Raw genomic sequence first — 16,395 nt, forward strand, 5'->3', positions numbered from 1 at the left:
CCAAGGTCACGCTCCGGGCGGAGAGGAGACACTGTCATCTCTGTCCAACCTGGACGCACAGTTACATAAATGCAGCCAGAAGGAAACCAATATGGCCACCTGTTTGGCTGGAAATACAGCGAAGGCAATTAGTTCAACCAGGCAACACACATGTGCTGCCAAGGGAATGATGATGAAGGGAAAGTTTGCAGGGTTTGCATTTTGGCTGTGGGTTTTTGCTGTGGAACTGGCTTTACAGGGGAGGCTGATAAAGCTACACTGCTGCTCTTAGCATTCAGGGGGAAAAGCTGAACAAAATCCAGGGATAAACTAAAACTTTACAGAAAAAAGGCATCAAACAACCCAATAAATTAGAATAAAAAGATTGTCTTTGAGTCACCAGACCAAATTAATGTCTCCTCGCCTGCTAGCAGTGTGAATAGTGGCTCACAAAAGAGCAAGGTGACACCACTGTGTTGAGGTTAAACTGAGGGCTAATCTAATGGCTGTAAAAATCACTGTGCTTAACTGCCACACTAAAAGGTGAGCTTAATTTTAAAGCAGGTGGCTCTTGGGTGCCAAGCTGTCACACATTGCCGAACAAGTCACAGAGCGAGTCTTCCTGCTGTCTGTAATCCATATGCCGGTGGTTGGATGAAGTTGACTATCAGAGAGTAGTGCTGCTACAGCGCAGAAGCTACTGATACATGACGGTAGGAGCATGAGAAAGTAGACATGAGGCAGTGAGTGTGTGTGGAGAAGGAGGGTTTTCAATTTAAAACTGAAGCTCTGATTTGAAGTACGCAGCTGATCATAGAGCAACAGCTGGATGGGAACTGCACAGACTGCACTCTGTTAGTACATGGGCTGTGGAAGCACTGGAGATATGAGTCAGAGAAAGGCTAAATAAAGCAAAATCCAATGCTAACCCTGAAAAACTTGTGGCTTTAAAGTTACACAGTGCTGGAACAAACCCAAAAGCACCAGAGCAAGTGCCTGAGGGGTTTGTTGTACTGAAGCATAAGGTCTTACAAACACCACTACTGCAGCCTTGACAGCCTGAACAGCTAGTCCACAGCTGTTAAATTAACTTAAACTCTGGTAACTGTAATTTATGGTGTAATACAGACACACATGCAGAAGTCAAAACACCACAATAACTGCAGCGGTACCTTATTTATAAACCTGTGCAATCATGCTGTAGTGTTTTATTTTACGTCCACGTAGGATACAAGTCTGACAAAGGAAGAGGGCTTGTGAACTTCTCAAATTGCCTACATAGAGGAACCCTTTAGCCCTTAAACATAAATATAGAAAACAACAAACCAGACTTTCTGTAAACTACATGACAAAGCCCAATTTATGATTAATAGGTCTACCCAGAGATGAGAAGCATTGCTGGCACAGACAAGAAGCAGTATATCTTAATACTCAAGTGCCTTGACCAGTTCTTGATGCTATTTTCTGCTAAGGAGAGCAAACGCCTTCAGCCATTTTTCCTCTTAGTTTGCAGAGACAGGTACAAGGCTGCAGGTGGGAGCCGCTGACAGGAAGCAGAGCGGGGAACGGTCAATGTGGGATGATAGCTTGACTTTTGAGGTCAATCATGATCCAAAATGTGAACATGGTATCAGCCCTGCAGTCACGCTCTAGTGAACTTCCTCAACTATTGAGGGAAATTAGCCTCCTGTGGTCCAGTGGGGTGATCAGGTCTCGTGAAGCACTTGCAGACGCTACCCCTCATTACGGTACTTATGTAAAACACTAATGGGAGTATTCCTTTGCCAAGAATCCCTTCAAATCACCACTAGAAACCCCCTCCTCTAATATGACAGTCACGATTTATGCCTCCACGCTGCAGGGCATATTAACCATTTGGGACAGCGTGCCGTCTTGTATCCACTTTCATCTGCAATAACTCAAGGTAAGACACCATCATTTTTCATCCCCTCTCTGAATCTTAAATGATCTTGCTCACTTTTTCTCCCTTGCTCCGACTCTTCGCCCAAACTCCCTCTACCTTCATTTCTCTCTCATTCTCTTTCCTCCTCTCTCTTCATCTTTATCTCACTTCGTCTTCCCTCCCTCCAGGGCCTTGACTCATGTGGAGGCTTGCCAGGAATGTAGATAGGATCACTCGCAGATGTACAATAACTTGAGGGGAATAAATATGCCCTAATTGAGAGAAATGATGTAATATTGATCCTAAGGCTTCTGAACCTTTGGCATCATTGGAGCATTCTGCCGAGCTTGTGACATTTAGAGGGATGGCTGCTGTGTATGTGAGTGTGTGTGATATTGAAGATAGGTGTTGTTGGGGCCTATGCTGTGTGAAGCTCTTTTTCTTTGTGGATCTAAAATGCATCTCATGCTTTGTTGAGAACGTCCTTGCTAAAAAACACTAGACACACGAGACTAGCCGAGAAGAAGCTAGATGATGATGTTTCCCTGCCTGCAGAATGTACTGAATTTAACACTGAGCTGCTGCATTGTATGAAGTGATGCTTTGAAGATGTGTTTAATTTAAAACTTGAGTTGGAAAATATCAGCATGTGTTGTATGTACCTGTGCCATAAAGCCTGGTGAGTGGCTTTAACACTTGAGTCTGGTTCCAGGCTGCCTTTAGACTTAAAAGTGGTACGAGTGTTGCATTCTGCACACATTCAAGAGAAGTTGTGCAACTTTAGGTTGAAATACTTTGTGATTTCATTATTATTTATATTGTAGCATTATGTAAATCAAGCCCAGTATTTGCTAATCCTTGTCCTTAGCTACAGAAATAAACTCGGCAGAAACACTACGATGCTTTCATCCATCCCGTCTGGTGTATTTGCCGGTTTAGTTTAGTTTGTTTGGACTGATTGGAGAGCTGTCAATCAAACGCTGCTGCGGCTCTAAATAACCTGCGTGAAATGGCTTGAAAAGCTTTGTCTCAGTCCAGTTCTAAACAAACTGGTGGTGTGATTAGTATGGGAAACCACAGGATCTTATGGTAATGAATAAGTGATTTTAGCATGAATTGAAACCTTTAACACCTTTGGAGGATAGGTGTGATGTAAATTTGATCATCTGTCAATTAGAGTGGCTCTCAGCTCTGCTGTCCATAGTGGAATGCATCCGGGCTTTTGCATATCGACATCCATTGTATTTATTTCTGTTTTTTTAATTTAAAATGGTTTCCATCCTTTTACTTTGTGTTATTTTATGCTGTAGTTTTTCTTTAATGTACTTATTGCTTTATGTGAAGCACTTAAAATTGTCTGTTTGAAACATGCTATATGAGCTGCACTACAAAGTGAGCAGGTGTCATCGGAAGACAATACCTGATTTCTACATTACAAATGAGGAAAAAATAAAATCAATGAACCCTCATGTGAGCATCATGTCTTCCTGACCCTTTGACATTTACATCCTGTCTCCAGGACTCTTGGTATTTACCTTGAACATGATCTGTCACACAAGTCTACCTATCTGTGGCATGGTGTGCCTTCACCCCACAGCAGATTGTCAACAGGACATCCAACATATCAATATGAATTATTAGATATTGAAAATGGTGCCTGAATCAATGTGAGAAGAACCAAAACATCACAGCATCACAAGATCCATACAGCTACGGGAAGAAATCTGTTCCAGCATAATGGGATGATCGACATCCATAGATTGATAAAGTCAAGTAAAGGTTATACGTTTAAAACCATCTGTTGGACTGAGTTTCAGCCACAATCACACTTAACAAGGTGGTGAAAGCTGACATTTTGCCTGCTGTCCAAGTGTAGTTCATCATTTCTCCCCAATGGTGCTTAGTTCTACGGAGGACGTAAAAAAAGCACACACAAGTGGGATGAGTCTCTCAGTTTAGATGTAGTTTCATGTGAGGGTTTCAATGTCAGTTTACAGGAAATGGATGTCTCACAGCAACCTGACCTGCACAGAATAACACTAAATTGATGTGGCTAACCTCATCATTAACAAAGGACTGCAAATTCTAATTTGATGTGACTGCAGACTCCAAATCAATTCAGGATAATGATGGTTTTGCTATGAGCTGCCCTCAGTTCATACTATTAGACAATACAGCTCCTACCGACGATGGATTTAAGACCATTTTCCAGTTTACACTGTTATTATTCACCAACCAAAAAATGAGGAAGCTTAACCTCTGAGAGTAGTGCAGAGTGTCACATTGTTATAGAGAAGCAGCGTAGAACAAAGACATTCACAATGGGTGAGGGGGTGATATGATTTTCAAACTATGTAATTAAAAGAATGTTTTTTATATTATTTGGTAGGTGTTCCAAATGTTAACTCTTCATCAAAAAGATATTTAACAGCATGTGTACACTTACATGATATGAAAATCATAATTTCATGGTCAACAGAACCTGGCTGGAGGGATTTGCTCCCAGATATTGGATGAGGTTGAGCTCTCTGTGCAGCCAACAGCTACTACACCAAACTGAGAAAACCATTTCTTTACTGACATGGCTTTGTGCATTGGTTATTGTCATGCTGACACATGACACATGTTGCAAGTGCTTCAACTTACAATTCTACAATTCAACCCATAGGGTTATTTGGCAGTGTATTTGTATGACCCACCCATGAATAAGTGGACAAAAATTGGCTGTTATACAAATACAAGTCAATACAATAATAATTAGATGATCTAAAAACAATCATACGTATTTAGTTTTGCTTTAAATCCTGTACTGCCATTCAGGGGACATTCATTCTAAGAAACGCAGGGATAATTTGGTAATAATGGATGTTTCCTGACATAAGGATGCATCCCAGACCTTTGACCCATTCTTGTGTTCACAGATTGTTGCTGAGCTACTGCCCATCTTTGACTGAAAATAACAAATTCACTTTCATCCCTCGGAGAGTCCCAAAAGGCATTGTGGGAAACAAAGCAAATCACTAACTGAGCCACAAGAAGATAAGAAGACAAAGCAGTTTGGGGGAAAGAGAATACAATGAAAGAATCAATTCAATTAGTCTGACATAAAACAACTCTAGGGATGCATTGAATATTACAGACTGATGATGCATAACAGCACTACAGAAAGGTGTGCTTTATGGCTTCTTAAAGTGAAGCATTCATGAGAGACTTTAAAGGAAAACTGTGAAGACTTTTAGCAATGAGTCTCAGACACAATCACAGTTCTTTCTCTCTGCTGCAATTTCAGAAAACTTGCTGCTGTGTCGTAATGCCAAGTGTCAGGGGATGAAGTGTGATATCCCGAGGAGGGAAGCAGTTGAAATGGCTTGAAGTTTCAACAGCCAATCAAGGTCGCAGGGGAGCTTGCTGGGTATTCCCAGAATGAGCATCACAAACAGTGCCACAACGGTCGCAAATTCAATCTAACCTGAAATAAAATGTCAGTATAGGTAGTCAAGTAAGGCTGAAAGTGGCAGGTCAGCTCTGCATAGAAAACAGTACCAGAACAAATCAAACCTGGCAGCAGAGTAAAGGCAAAAGAAGGCGGCTTGTGTCTGGAAGTTGGTTTGAATCCCTGGTTGTGTCGTGTTCAAGAACGCACAAGTGGCAAAAACATTTTTGTGCATTCATTCGACAGAGAAACACAAACATGTTCATGCATTAAGGAATTTAATCACCCCGTTGTCGAACTGTTTAGTGTTTACAAAGCATGCACATTAGCACTCTACTAGAATCAGACTTGCACTGCAGTTAGTCTGCTTGGCTAGACTGCAGTCAATTATTCTACACAAGATAGAGTGAAAGCAGTGCGCATTGAACTGTCAGACTGGATTACAGAGCCAAACTGTATCTGATCTGTCCCGCAGAGAAAGCAGTGGGAAGACATGCCCACCGAGGGCTGCGAAGACCATTTATACAACGTGTTTTAATCAAGCATTTTAAATTTAATCAATTATAACTGAGGAACCACATCCATTAGGAGACAAAAAAAGGGAGTGGGCCGTGGACGAAAAGTGTACGCTGATTAATTGGGACCCCACCAATTTACAGATTGCTCTCTTCTCTCTTGAGTTTCTCAACAAGAGCTTGAAAAGTGTCTCTCCACATTTGCCTTTCCCTATTCCCTTCGCTCTCTCCCTCTCACCTGCTTAATTAACTGTCAACCGAAGCCATTTATGCTTCTATATTTCATGGGAGAATGAATATTAAAATTCCGCCAAAACTGCCACAACTCTGGAAGGATATGCTGACAAGAGCGTGCTAGCCCAACATTGAGAAGAAGTGATAGGCTTGTACAGGCAGAGAATCAAATAGGTGTTCATATATTATGTACACAGAGCTGCTGACTCTGTGTAGAATATCAATGGGTGCAGAGGTGTAAGGAGAAGCACAAAAAATACACAGATTCTACTAATCCTCATCCACGGGAAATAAGAATTGGGATGAAAATTTGATCTGATACAGTTAGCTAAGGGGATGAAAGTCTAGAAAGCTCAAAAATAGAAAATCGGTGAATAAAAAATACAGTAAAAAAACGACAGTTACAATATTATCAAAATTATCCCTAAAACGGAGCGTAAGCCTAGTTTGCATGTGTATGTATGTGTATGGGAGGACTGGGGGATGAAAAAGGAGGAAAATGAATTATGTATGATGTTTCTTTTTTGTACTTTTTTCAATAATAGATTAGTAAAAAGAAAAAAAATCTAAGCTAAAACAAAAAAGTAGCATATTTTGGGACCAATAATTCCTGTTCTCTCAGCTATCAGGTAATGGATTTTGAAAATCACCATCATCCACTGGGAACACACTTAATCAGATGAAATAAGCCAGAGAGACGTTTATCCATCATCAATTCGAAGCTGCAATGATTTGCGCCTATTTTCTGATTGCCACCTTTTACCTCTGCGAGCCAGTTGTGTTCATCGTCCATGACAAATTTACTTCAAAGGAAGCCTTCATCATGACCCATTTTCCGTTCCACCAACAGCTGAGCTCTCGCCCAATAAGGCACAAAGCGGGAATTTTCCCATGAGCCCCTGTGCATCAAAAGCTGGTAAGGCAAACGAAAGACTACCGTTCCGAGGCACCCACATGAATCAGAATTAGAGGCAATCATTTGAAGTAATGTTCAAATCAGAAATTTGAAGGTAATGTGAGGGAAGACTGTTTGGTTTCACAAAAGTACCACATAGATTCATTACAGACTCATTGCAGTTGAACAAACATGAGCTCCGTGCATGTTGCACAATAACCGAGTTCGATGTGATCAGTGTAATTACAAAGGTGAGGTTCTCCATAGGATAAGAGGAGAAAAAACAGGGAACATGGCTTTCATACCCACTGAATCACTTTCTTTTTCATACACAAATAAGTCGAATGACTCATCCTGTTTTTCTTCTATCATTTTAACAACTCAAGGTCCATTCACAAAAGGACACAGACAGAGAAAGACCTAATTGAAAATCTTGTCCTCAACAAGCTGCAGGCTGCTTCAAGTCAGATCTGTGCAGGTTCAAAACACAAATGAAACCTATAGGAAGGTATATGGAGATCAATACAGCTCAATTGCTGCAACAGTCCAATGCCATTTATTAAAGGGAGTGGTAAATGTTTATTGAGACAGCACCGGACAGTTAAAAGGGTTCGCTACATAACAAATGAAAGTCCATTCACTTCAATTGTATTGGAGACATAATGCTAAACCTGTGCAAGTAAAACCAGAAGTGTCAGCATGACTAGACATTTGACTAAATCTGCACTTCTATCAACAACGAGGCGTATCACACATTAAAAGGGATTAGGTAAAGGTAGGCTAAACTAGTGTCTCAAAAAATGTGTCAAATAATATGAATAAAAAATGAACTGAGGGTTTGGAGTTCCTGTAATAGTTCATATGGTAAATTCAGCATCATCTATGATTCCATAGGAATAATTCCATTAGTACAACAACAGAGTCGTACTAACTAATCTGCTGAACCTTCATTTGTAAAAAAAAAAAGGTTTTTACAACATTACTTTGGATCGCTCTACTTTGCCATTCTTTCGTGCAGCTTTGAGCTACTCTCAGTGAAACTCAACACTTCCTGCAGATGTTTCACATCAAAGACCTGCTAGAGGCATTATTCAATTTAAGCTGCTGGAAGCCTTTTATGTATGTGAGACATTTGCAGGAAGTGTTGAGTAGCTTGACAGGGATCGTAATAACATTAAAGTAGGAGCAATCTGAATTAGTAGAATTGAATATAGCTTAGAAATCAGTGCTTCTTTTAAAATAGAAAAACTAAGAGCAACAGAGTGGTGAGTGTGACATGACTATGTCATTCCACTGACAGAATTAGCACTGAGTATCCTGAAATGATCGAGACAACAAATAAGCCAGGAGGACGTGTTGAGTTTGCATTAACGGCAAACAGCATCAACAGCTACTTCAAATGGGAGCACATTGGAAAACAGGGAGGACTCTCCCTAAAACACAATGATAAATAAAGAACAAACAATAAATGCCAGAAAACAATTAAGATTATTTGCTTATACCAGCAGACACCAATATTTTCACCGTAAGGAGGGACTCTACATGTATCGCTGAAAACAAAGCCACAGTTAAGTAGAAAGGGCTCTACTCTGAGGGAATTGGCTTTGATCGACTAATCTAGAAATTTGAAGCAATGCCACTGTGTTGAGCAGTCCACAAGTATGATGCCGCACGCTTCATCGACGGACCGAAAAGGAGATAACAATGTAAGAAATGAAACGTGTACTCTTACCTATTGCCATCTCCATGACGCTTATTTGGTTCTCTGAAGGGAAAAGGATTTTTGGCGGCTTGTCTGTCAGGGGAGCTGTGAAAAGACAAACAGAGAAAGGAAGAGCACATTAAATTCCACATCTTTCTCCCCCATGGACAGTGGGTGTATGATTTATTCATTAAATACCACAATAAAGACTACATTAAAATGGGAACAAATACATAGAAATATAATATTTAAAGAGTGGACAGAGAGAAAAAAAGAGGATAAATTACTGTGACTCAGAATTAGCGATTCAAAGCTTTAAACATCAATGCGCATGCTTTCAAAGCAGCAGCTGCTTCAATACTAATGCTATTCATTCCTTGTAAAAATGAGTGTGTCAGTGATGATATGGCTTTGACATGGTGTGCAATATAAACTGTACTGTATATAAAGCAGCTGTGCAACTAGTCAACCATTTCTGAATCTACAGTATACCCTGAGGTAAAAATCATTCACAGCTGCAGTGGGCATAGGAAGGTTAAGAGCTGCTGTGGGAAATGCAGCATTTTCAGCCGTGTACAGCTAATAGAGCTGGAAAATGTGAGTTTCTCAAAATACCATAAATGCTATCTATTAGAACAACACAAATTTAAAAAAAAACTGGGAACAAAAGCAGATCAAACCTTCTAAACAAGCAATATGATATATGTCAAAATGTCTGCCATGTGTGAGTTGCTGATTTGAAAGTGTATCACAGTTACATTGGAACAGCCTTCGTCCCAACTCGAAAATACACCAACTCCAATTAGACAGCTGCTGAGTAACAAAAGACGTGCACTTAGAGGCTTCTCATTATAATGATTCCCTAATTGGTTCTAGTCTTCAAAGTGGTATCAGAGAGGTTTTCTATCTGTGCACGCTTGGAAATACTTGGAGGGGTGAAGCTTGCTACAGTACAAATGACTTGCGGTTCGACTGCAGCAGTGATTGCTGAAAATGAAACTGGAAAAATGAGCAGTGTTTAGTGAGAATGGAGGAAGATTTTCCATGTTCACAATGGACGGGTTCCTCCATACACAGGTTCACAGCAGAAAGTCAGCTACAGTTGAATGCCGTTATTGACTAATAGGATAAAAATCAACCCAATAAATGAACAGAGAGGACCAGTTTTCTGAAATTCTCTTTCCATAGTCTTCAGCTACCTGTGAGAGCATTCAAAACTCCATTTGGTCTCCATGATTGTGGATTCCACGAGTAAATTTAACTATTTTGGCATTTATTTCACCAAGGACAGTTAGATTTGACATTAACCCCTGTATACTTCTTTATCTCCTTCTTTCTAGAGACCTAACACGGATTTACATTTCAACTTCCTTCCACAACAACACATTTGACCCGTTTTCTCTCTGCCACCCTCTTGTGGGGGCTTGGTCTCCTTGGTTATGGTTAAAGAAAGCTCACAGTCATGGTTAAAAGAAACCAACATTACTGCTGGTAGGAGACAGGATGCAAACGATGGTCTCCTGTCACATGCTTTGTTGACTCATTCATCCACCATAACCCCTCTTCCCCAACAGGCTTTGTGGCCCAACATTATGCTACTTCCAACTTGGTTCCCAACATAATTAGTGAGGCCGCTTGAGGTTCCTGCCAGCCAAAACATAAGCCAACACTGGCAGTTAAACTACAATTTTTGAGTCTGCACTTGTAATGAAGAAGCATAAATGGCTTCTGATTGGCTTGATTTACTTTTAGACACTATGTAATCAGTGGAAGATGGTGAGACTAAGTTTTTCATGAAATAAAACATCATCTTAGAGAAACATTGCAATAAATGCTAGAAATCAGCATACTTTTAGTAGCCATGTCTGATGAGCAAATCAACTCAAAATGTCAAATGTGAAATTAGTGAAATATTCAACGGGGGCTGTATGTAGTCTGCTTTAAGTTGTCCTCTATTGGTACCAGCCTTTGATTTGTTTGGGTGCACCTCCTACTTCAAAGGTACTGTGCAGTATTTTCAGCCAGAGATTCAGCCCTCCTTTAGTGGTGTCCACTCACTCTGCTAATGAAAGAACACTTCCATAGTCCTGATGTCCAATTAACTGACAGACAAAACCATAACGTGGTCTCAAATAAAGGATCACGCGATTTGTTATGAGGAGAGCCATGAAAGCAGATAAAATGCCTATGTGAGCTCATTAATTACAAATTCAAAAAAGAACCATAGCGAATTATGCCTTTCCCTGTGCCTGGCATGTTTCGATGCTGTGTAAAGAAATCTCATTACCTTAATTACCTTTTTCTTGATGAAATATGCTTAGATTATTTTGTTTCATTACGACTTGGAAAGAAAAAAAAAAGTTTTTCCACTCTGATGGTTTGTCTTACTCGAGACAATGCTGAATTTGAAGAGAGAAAATGGTGCACGGGAAGGGATGTGGCTGCATGTATTTATAGTAACACGAAAAGAGAGCTCAGCTGGGGATACAAACATCAAACCACAGCTCTTTGCTTATACTCTTCAAGTGAGTTTGAGAGTTACACATATAATTTTGCATTAATGTTAAAACAAGACAAACAAGAAAACATTGTCTTAACCCATTTGATACTGAAATAGATATAATATAAAATAGAATAATTGTGATAACAAATCCAACTACTAAAATATGTGCAGCTGGAGCACTGTAGTTAAAAGTAAAATGGATATCTTAATCACTTCTGCTTTTCAGGTGATGGAGATTAAATCAGTCAAGTGTTATACATTAGTGAGAAAACCTCCTACTAACTGCCTCCAGTAGCTCCTGGATATAGGAAAGAATGATAGTGTTTAAACAACTGACTTCCAGGACATTAAAAACAGGGAAACTGAGGTTCATAATAACCTGATAGCTTTAAAAGCTAATATTGCACATGCTAACCAGAATATCTAGAAATGTAATGATGTGCTACACTGGGAACCAGACAAATCTGCCAGTTCATGTTGTATTTGCTCTGGCAGATGTGTCTGGTCCGCCTCCCGTTCAGGCAGATTTCCAGCCGACCTGACCCGACTCGTGCCAATCACAACCGTTTATCTAATATGGGGCGAGTTTGATAGGATGGATATACAGAGGAGCGCTGTTGTGGCATTTTCCTAAACAACCAAGATGGTTAATACTGATGTGGAACCTTCTGTTGAATCCACTATTGAGAATGAAATGAACTGGGTAATATATTTTCTCTAAAAAAAACCCCTGCACTTTCAAGCTTTTGTTGATAAAAAAAGATGAGTATGCTATACCTTTGATAACAAAGTTTCATACAATATGCTATGCTGTTGCTCTGACTGGTTGAAGGTCTATCAAATTGCATCCAGAGGCATTCTGGTCTGCGCTCGATTGAAATTGAAAGTTGATTGAGAGGTTCCAGGCTAATTCGCATTTGCGATTTGTCTGGCGATGACATGGATAATCATGTGCTATTCATGCAGTATTAAGGCAACACAAGTGCACACAACACATTTAGGTTTACCACATCAGCTAGTTTCTGTTTAAATTTAAGTGGAGAGAAAGAAAAGGCATTATAGGGGTCTAACTTAGCATGCAGGCTTGGGCCCCTAGCTTCACAGCAGACCCAGGTAAAGGTAAAGCCATCAGCCTCCATACAAACAAAACACATTTACTGGCTGGACAAAGGTTCAAAGGAAAAACTTTGACTGTTATATCAAGAAATGTTTCACCACAAACAGTCTAATTCTGTACAAAAATAACATACTGCTCATAATATGCAACTCTGTAGTAGAACAGTTAGTTTATGATACATTACTTGTTAGAGGGACTGTTTGTAGGACCTAAAGGCTCTCCAGACGTGACCGTCAGTGTCCTTTAAGACCAGAGGGAACACACACACTACTGCTGGGTTATGTGCTATTTCGGACGTTTTACCATCTCGAAACTGAAGCCTAGTCTCCTGTGTCCTTTGCCTGAGACAATTCCCTTCTTCAAATTTCATCTGAGCAAGATTAATATAGTGGATCTCAATTAAAAGGCAAAGACATACCGTTCTCCCTCACTTTGCAATTTAAGCTGAGAAGATTGATGTGTTTCAATTTGAAAAAAAAAAAAAAGAAAGATGCCTGGACAGTATCGGGAACACAGAGGCTCTCTCTCAATCAACTGTGGATTCTCATTTTGATTTGCAGGTTGCCCTGAGCCAGGTGAAGGTGAAATCCCAAACCTGGGAGGTAATCAGGTAATCAAAGTTCTGGTGACATTTTTAACAAGCTCATTTTTAAGCTAACGGTAACAAAGTAGGAAAAGGCTGTTTAGCTCTGGTAGAAACGCTGCCCTTCAACCAAATCAAGGGCACGCTGCTGCTCATCAGTGGGATCCCACCATGCTGGAAGGCATGCAAACGCACACATTCACACAAAGACACACACATTTGAGATGCATTAGTGAAGCTGGCTGGTCTTCAACTACAAAACCATAATTCTGCGGTGGGTTATTATGAGTGGGAGTGGGCAGGCTTTTTCGCTGAGGGGCTACAAACACATCCAGCCTGACCTGCTTCTCTGCACACAAACACACATACAGTATGAACACACTCCGCACGTGCACACATGCATGCACACATAAACACTGAAAGGCCTGACGTCGGTATCAGCTGGGGAGAAAATCTTTAAAGTGTCCCTCACAGGCCCTGTGATCTGCTCGCGCTGTGATCACATGATGATGGATGTGGTGATGGAGGAATAAAATAGAAAAAAAAGACCTTGTTCTCTCCCATTAACTCTACCATCACCTTCTTTCCCTTCACCCCATCTGTCTATCGCTCACTGTATGCCTTTGTCGCTCTGTCTGTCTGACTGTCACTCTCAGGGGTTAGAGAGGGAAGATGAAAAAGGAGGGAGAGTAGGGAGAGGAGGGAGGGAGAGGGTTGTGGTCCTCTGTTCACACCTCATTAAAGACCACTTCAGCAGACATAGATTAAGAGGAGTGCTGTGTGTGTGTGTGTGTGCCTGTGTGTGTTTGTGAGCATGAGATCGTTAGAGGGAAAGATGCAGTTCTACAGGGGAAAATAAATGAAAGCGTTTTCGAGAACTTGAGAGGCAAAATTTGTAAGTCATACACATGCACAAGGAAAAATCGCCCTCTCAAGAGTAACAAATTCCCCCCGTTATGCTACTGATCGAGTTTCTTCCCATCAGAAACCACAATGGGACTGACATGACACTCTGTCTTAAGATTTTCAGTCTTGTGTAGGTAATGTGTACGTACATAAAAAATAATTGAGCATTTCATGTTGATGTTGTTAATTGGCTCAGGCTCACTGGCGATGAAAAGATGATTATCAATCTGTGTATTTGATCAGCTGTGGTTGCTAGGGAACCTCTGGGGCGTTATGACAATTCTGAGGTGTCGAGACTTTTCACAATCATAAGGATTCATTCAACACAACAATGACTAGTTTTTTGAGACCGTCCGGACCAAAGTGGTGGAGTGCCGACCATTATTGTCATACCTAAAGGCACGCTGCTGGGGTGGCTCAGACCGAAGCAGAGATTCACTGCAGAGTAAACAGCTTGTTAAAATTAGAGCCGCAGTATCGATGCAATATCCACCAGGAGAGTATAGGAGGCTTAATTCAGGTAATAACTTCTGAGAGAGTTCAAATATTGTCAAAACAAGATGAAGGGAGATCTGCAGCTATGTAAATGGGAAATTGTCAAAGCTTTTATTTTGAAGATATAATTTGACTATCAAATCAAAGAGAAAATCTACATACTAATGAGCTTAACAAATGATTTAATTACATTGTCAACTCATCACTGACTATAAAAGAGGACAACAGTTGGCCTAACTTCAAACACTATGGCCTTTAAATGCCTCTTTTTTCATAAACAGAATTTCAGTATCAGTGTGCCAACCTTCCTGGCTAACACCTGATGTATTAGCAGATATGTCATTAAAGTCATGTATATGTACCTGTGGACACTAATGTGTTGAATAAGTTAACAACAAAACTGGACCTAGGCCTAAGGGAGCTCCTGAGCCCTGGGAAGGAAAAGACATTTGTCAGCAGCTGTCAGGGACTGTTAAAGTTTTGAAAAAGTAACTGGTGTCCTCAGGGCAGAGGGGATAAATGGACCACGATTCCAGATAACCCACAAACTGAACTCACTTTGTCAAATACAGTTTGTGCTGCTAGATAATCAAAAGGAGATTAAAAGCCGATGAAGACAGTTGTACTTATTGTACAGTACAATATTGTGTTTGTGGATGTATATTGTATATTTGAGAGGCTATCATCAAGTACTTACACGGTGTTATTGTGCCCGTTTCATAGCGAAATATACAGGTCAACCGACTGGAAAACTGCCATTGTAAATTCTTAATGTGACCTCATCTGAAGAAAAAGTGCTTTCATTACGACACAACAGAACCGGTACAATTTTCCTACAGCAAACAGATTTCACAAACAGCAGTGACTGCATAAAATGTGCAGACCAGTCGGATAGAACAGTTCAGTATTCATGAGAACAATGATGCTGCTGATGCCTGTGATGATGCTGTGTGGGAGTTAAATTTTATAGTTCAGGCAAAATAACTGTTATTTTAGCAGAGGGGGGGGGGGCCTTGCGGCTGTTGCCATGAAACATCTGCCTGAGGGCAGCGGGTGAAATGTAGCTGTGTCAGGATGACTGCAGTCTCAGATGATGTCTTTTATGAAGTAGATGGCGTTTAACTACTACAGAGGACAACGGAGAGCGATGAGGGACGAGCTGTATTTGTCACCTGATACAGATTTCTCCACAAGCTCTATCATTTAGCAATTTGACGTTTCTATTGAGAAAATAAACTTAATTGTTTTCCACAATCTCTCCAATTGCTATGATAGCAACATTGCAGGTTCAACAACAGTCACTGTCTGGCCTTATTGGACTTCACCTTTTAGACAACAGCAGCAACTCGACCATCTCAACGTGACATTTCTCTGTTATTCCCCCCCCCGCTCATACATCTGTATGTGTGATGCTTTGCCGCCTCTTGGACACCAGATCAAATTATTTGTTCAGGTGTTCATTCCCCGTCTTAATTAAAAGCTGCTCTGATTTAAAGAACTTGTGTGTCTAGCAGAATGGCGTCTGTGGTGACTCAAATTAATTGCAGCAACTTCTCTCAGAACAAAACTGTTTGTGGTCTCCTTTTGCAATTGAGTCATCATGGGAATGCTTTAGAATTGCAAGCAAGTTGTGTGCTGCGTGACGGGCTCAGGTACTTTGGGCATATGAAACACTGGGCACATAACAATGGATCTGTTTTGGTTTCACATGAGAAAGTGCATTAATTGGCTCAATGTGTAAGAAATTATTCTAATTTGACTGGACAACACAAGGTTTTGCTGAATTCTCCACTGGCCCTCTGTTATGGAGACAAGCAGTGCTACCCTTGATTTTCTGTAGTCACCATATATCAACATTTAAACATTTCATGGGATTATAAATAATCATAGTAGCCAGTGAAAACAGACTGATCTAGCTGCATATTGTTTCCTTGTTTGCATGCTTTTGTTACTATCACACTTTGCATGCCAGGTACTGTAATGACCAAACCACTCTGAAATGGACAGACTAGTACAGATGTGTCACAAAATACTTTGGAACAAAAAGTTGGATTTGTTGTTTGTCACCTGCCATTCAATCCTCATCCTCAAACCCCCTGGTCCACCTCCTGCCAAAGCTCTGTTGGCTTT

At 40.5% G+C, this 16,395-nt stretch overlaps 1 protein-coding gene across 1 annotated transcript in view; it reads right to left on the bottom strand.

Annotated features, from left to right (window-relative positions):
* The window catches only part of LOC139223664 (interleukin-1 receptor accessory protein-like 1), a 235,375-nt gene that overhangs the window by 74,126 nt on the left and 144,854 nt on the right, over window positions 1-16,395 (bottom strand). Inside the window, exon 6 of the mRNA XM_070855634.1 lies at window positions 8,692-8,766. Within this exon, the coding sequence (XP_070711735.1) occupies window positions 8,692-8,766 (75 nt within the window). The remainder of the gene's footprint in view (window positions 1-8,691; window positions 8,767-16,395) is intronic.

The sequence above is a fragment of the Pempheris klunzingeri genome, chromosome 24, assembly GCF_042242105.1.
Source record: "Pempheris klunzingeri isolate RE-2024b chromosome 24, fPemKlu1.hap1, whole genome shotgun sequence".
In the NCBI taxonomy this organism is placed as follows: domain Eukaryota; kingdom Metazoa; phylum Chordata; class Actinopteri; order Acropomatiformes; family Pempheridae; genus Pempheris; species Pempheris klunzingeri.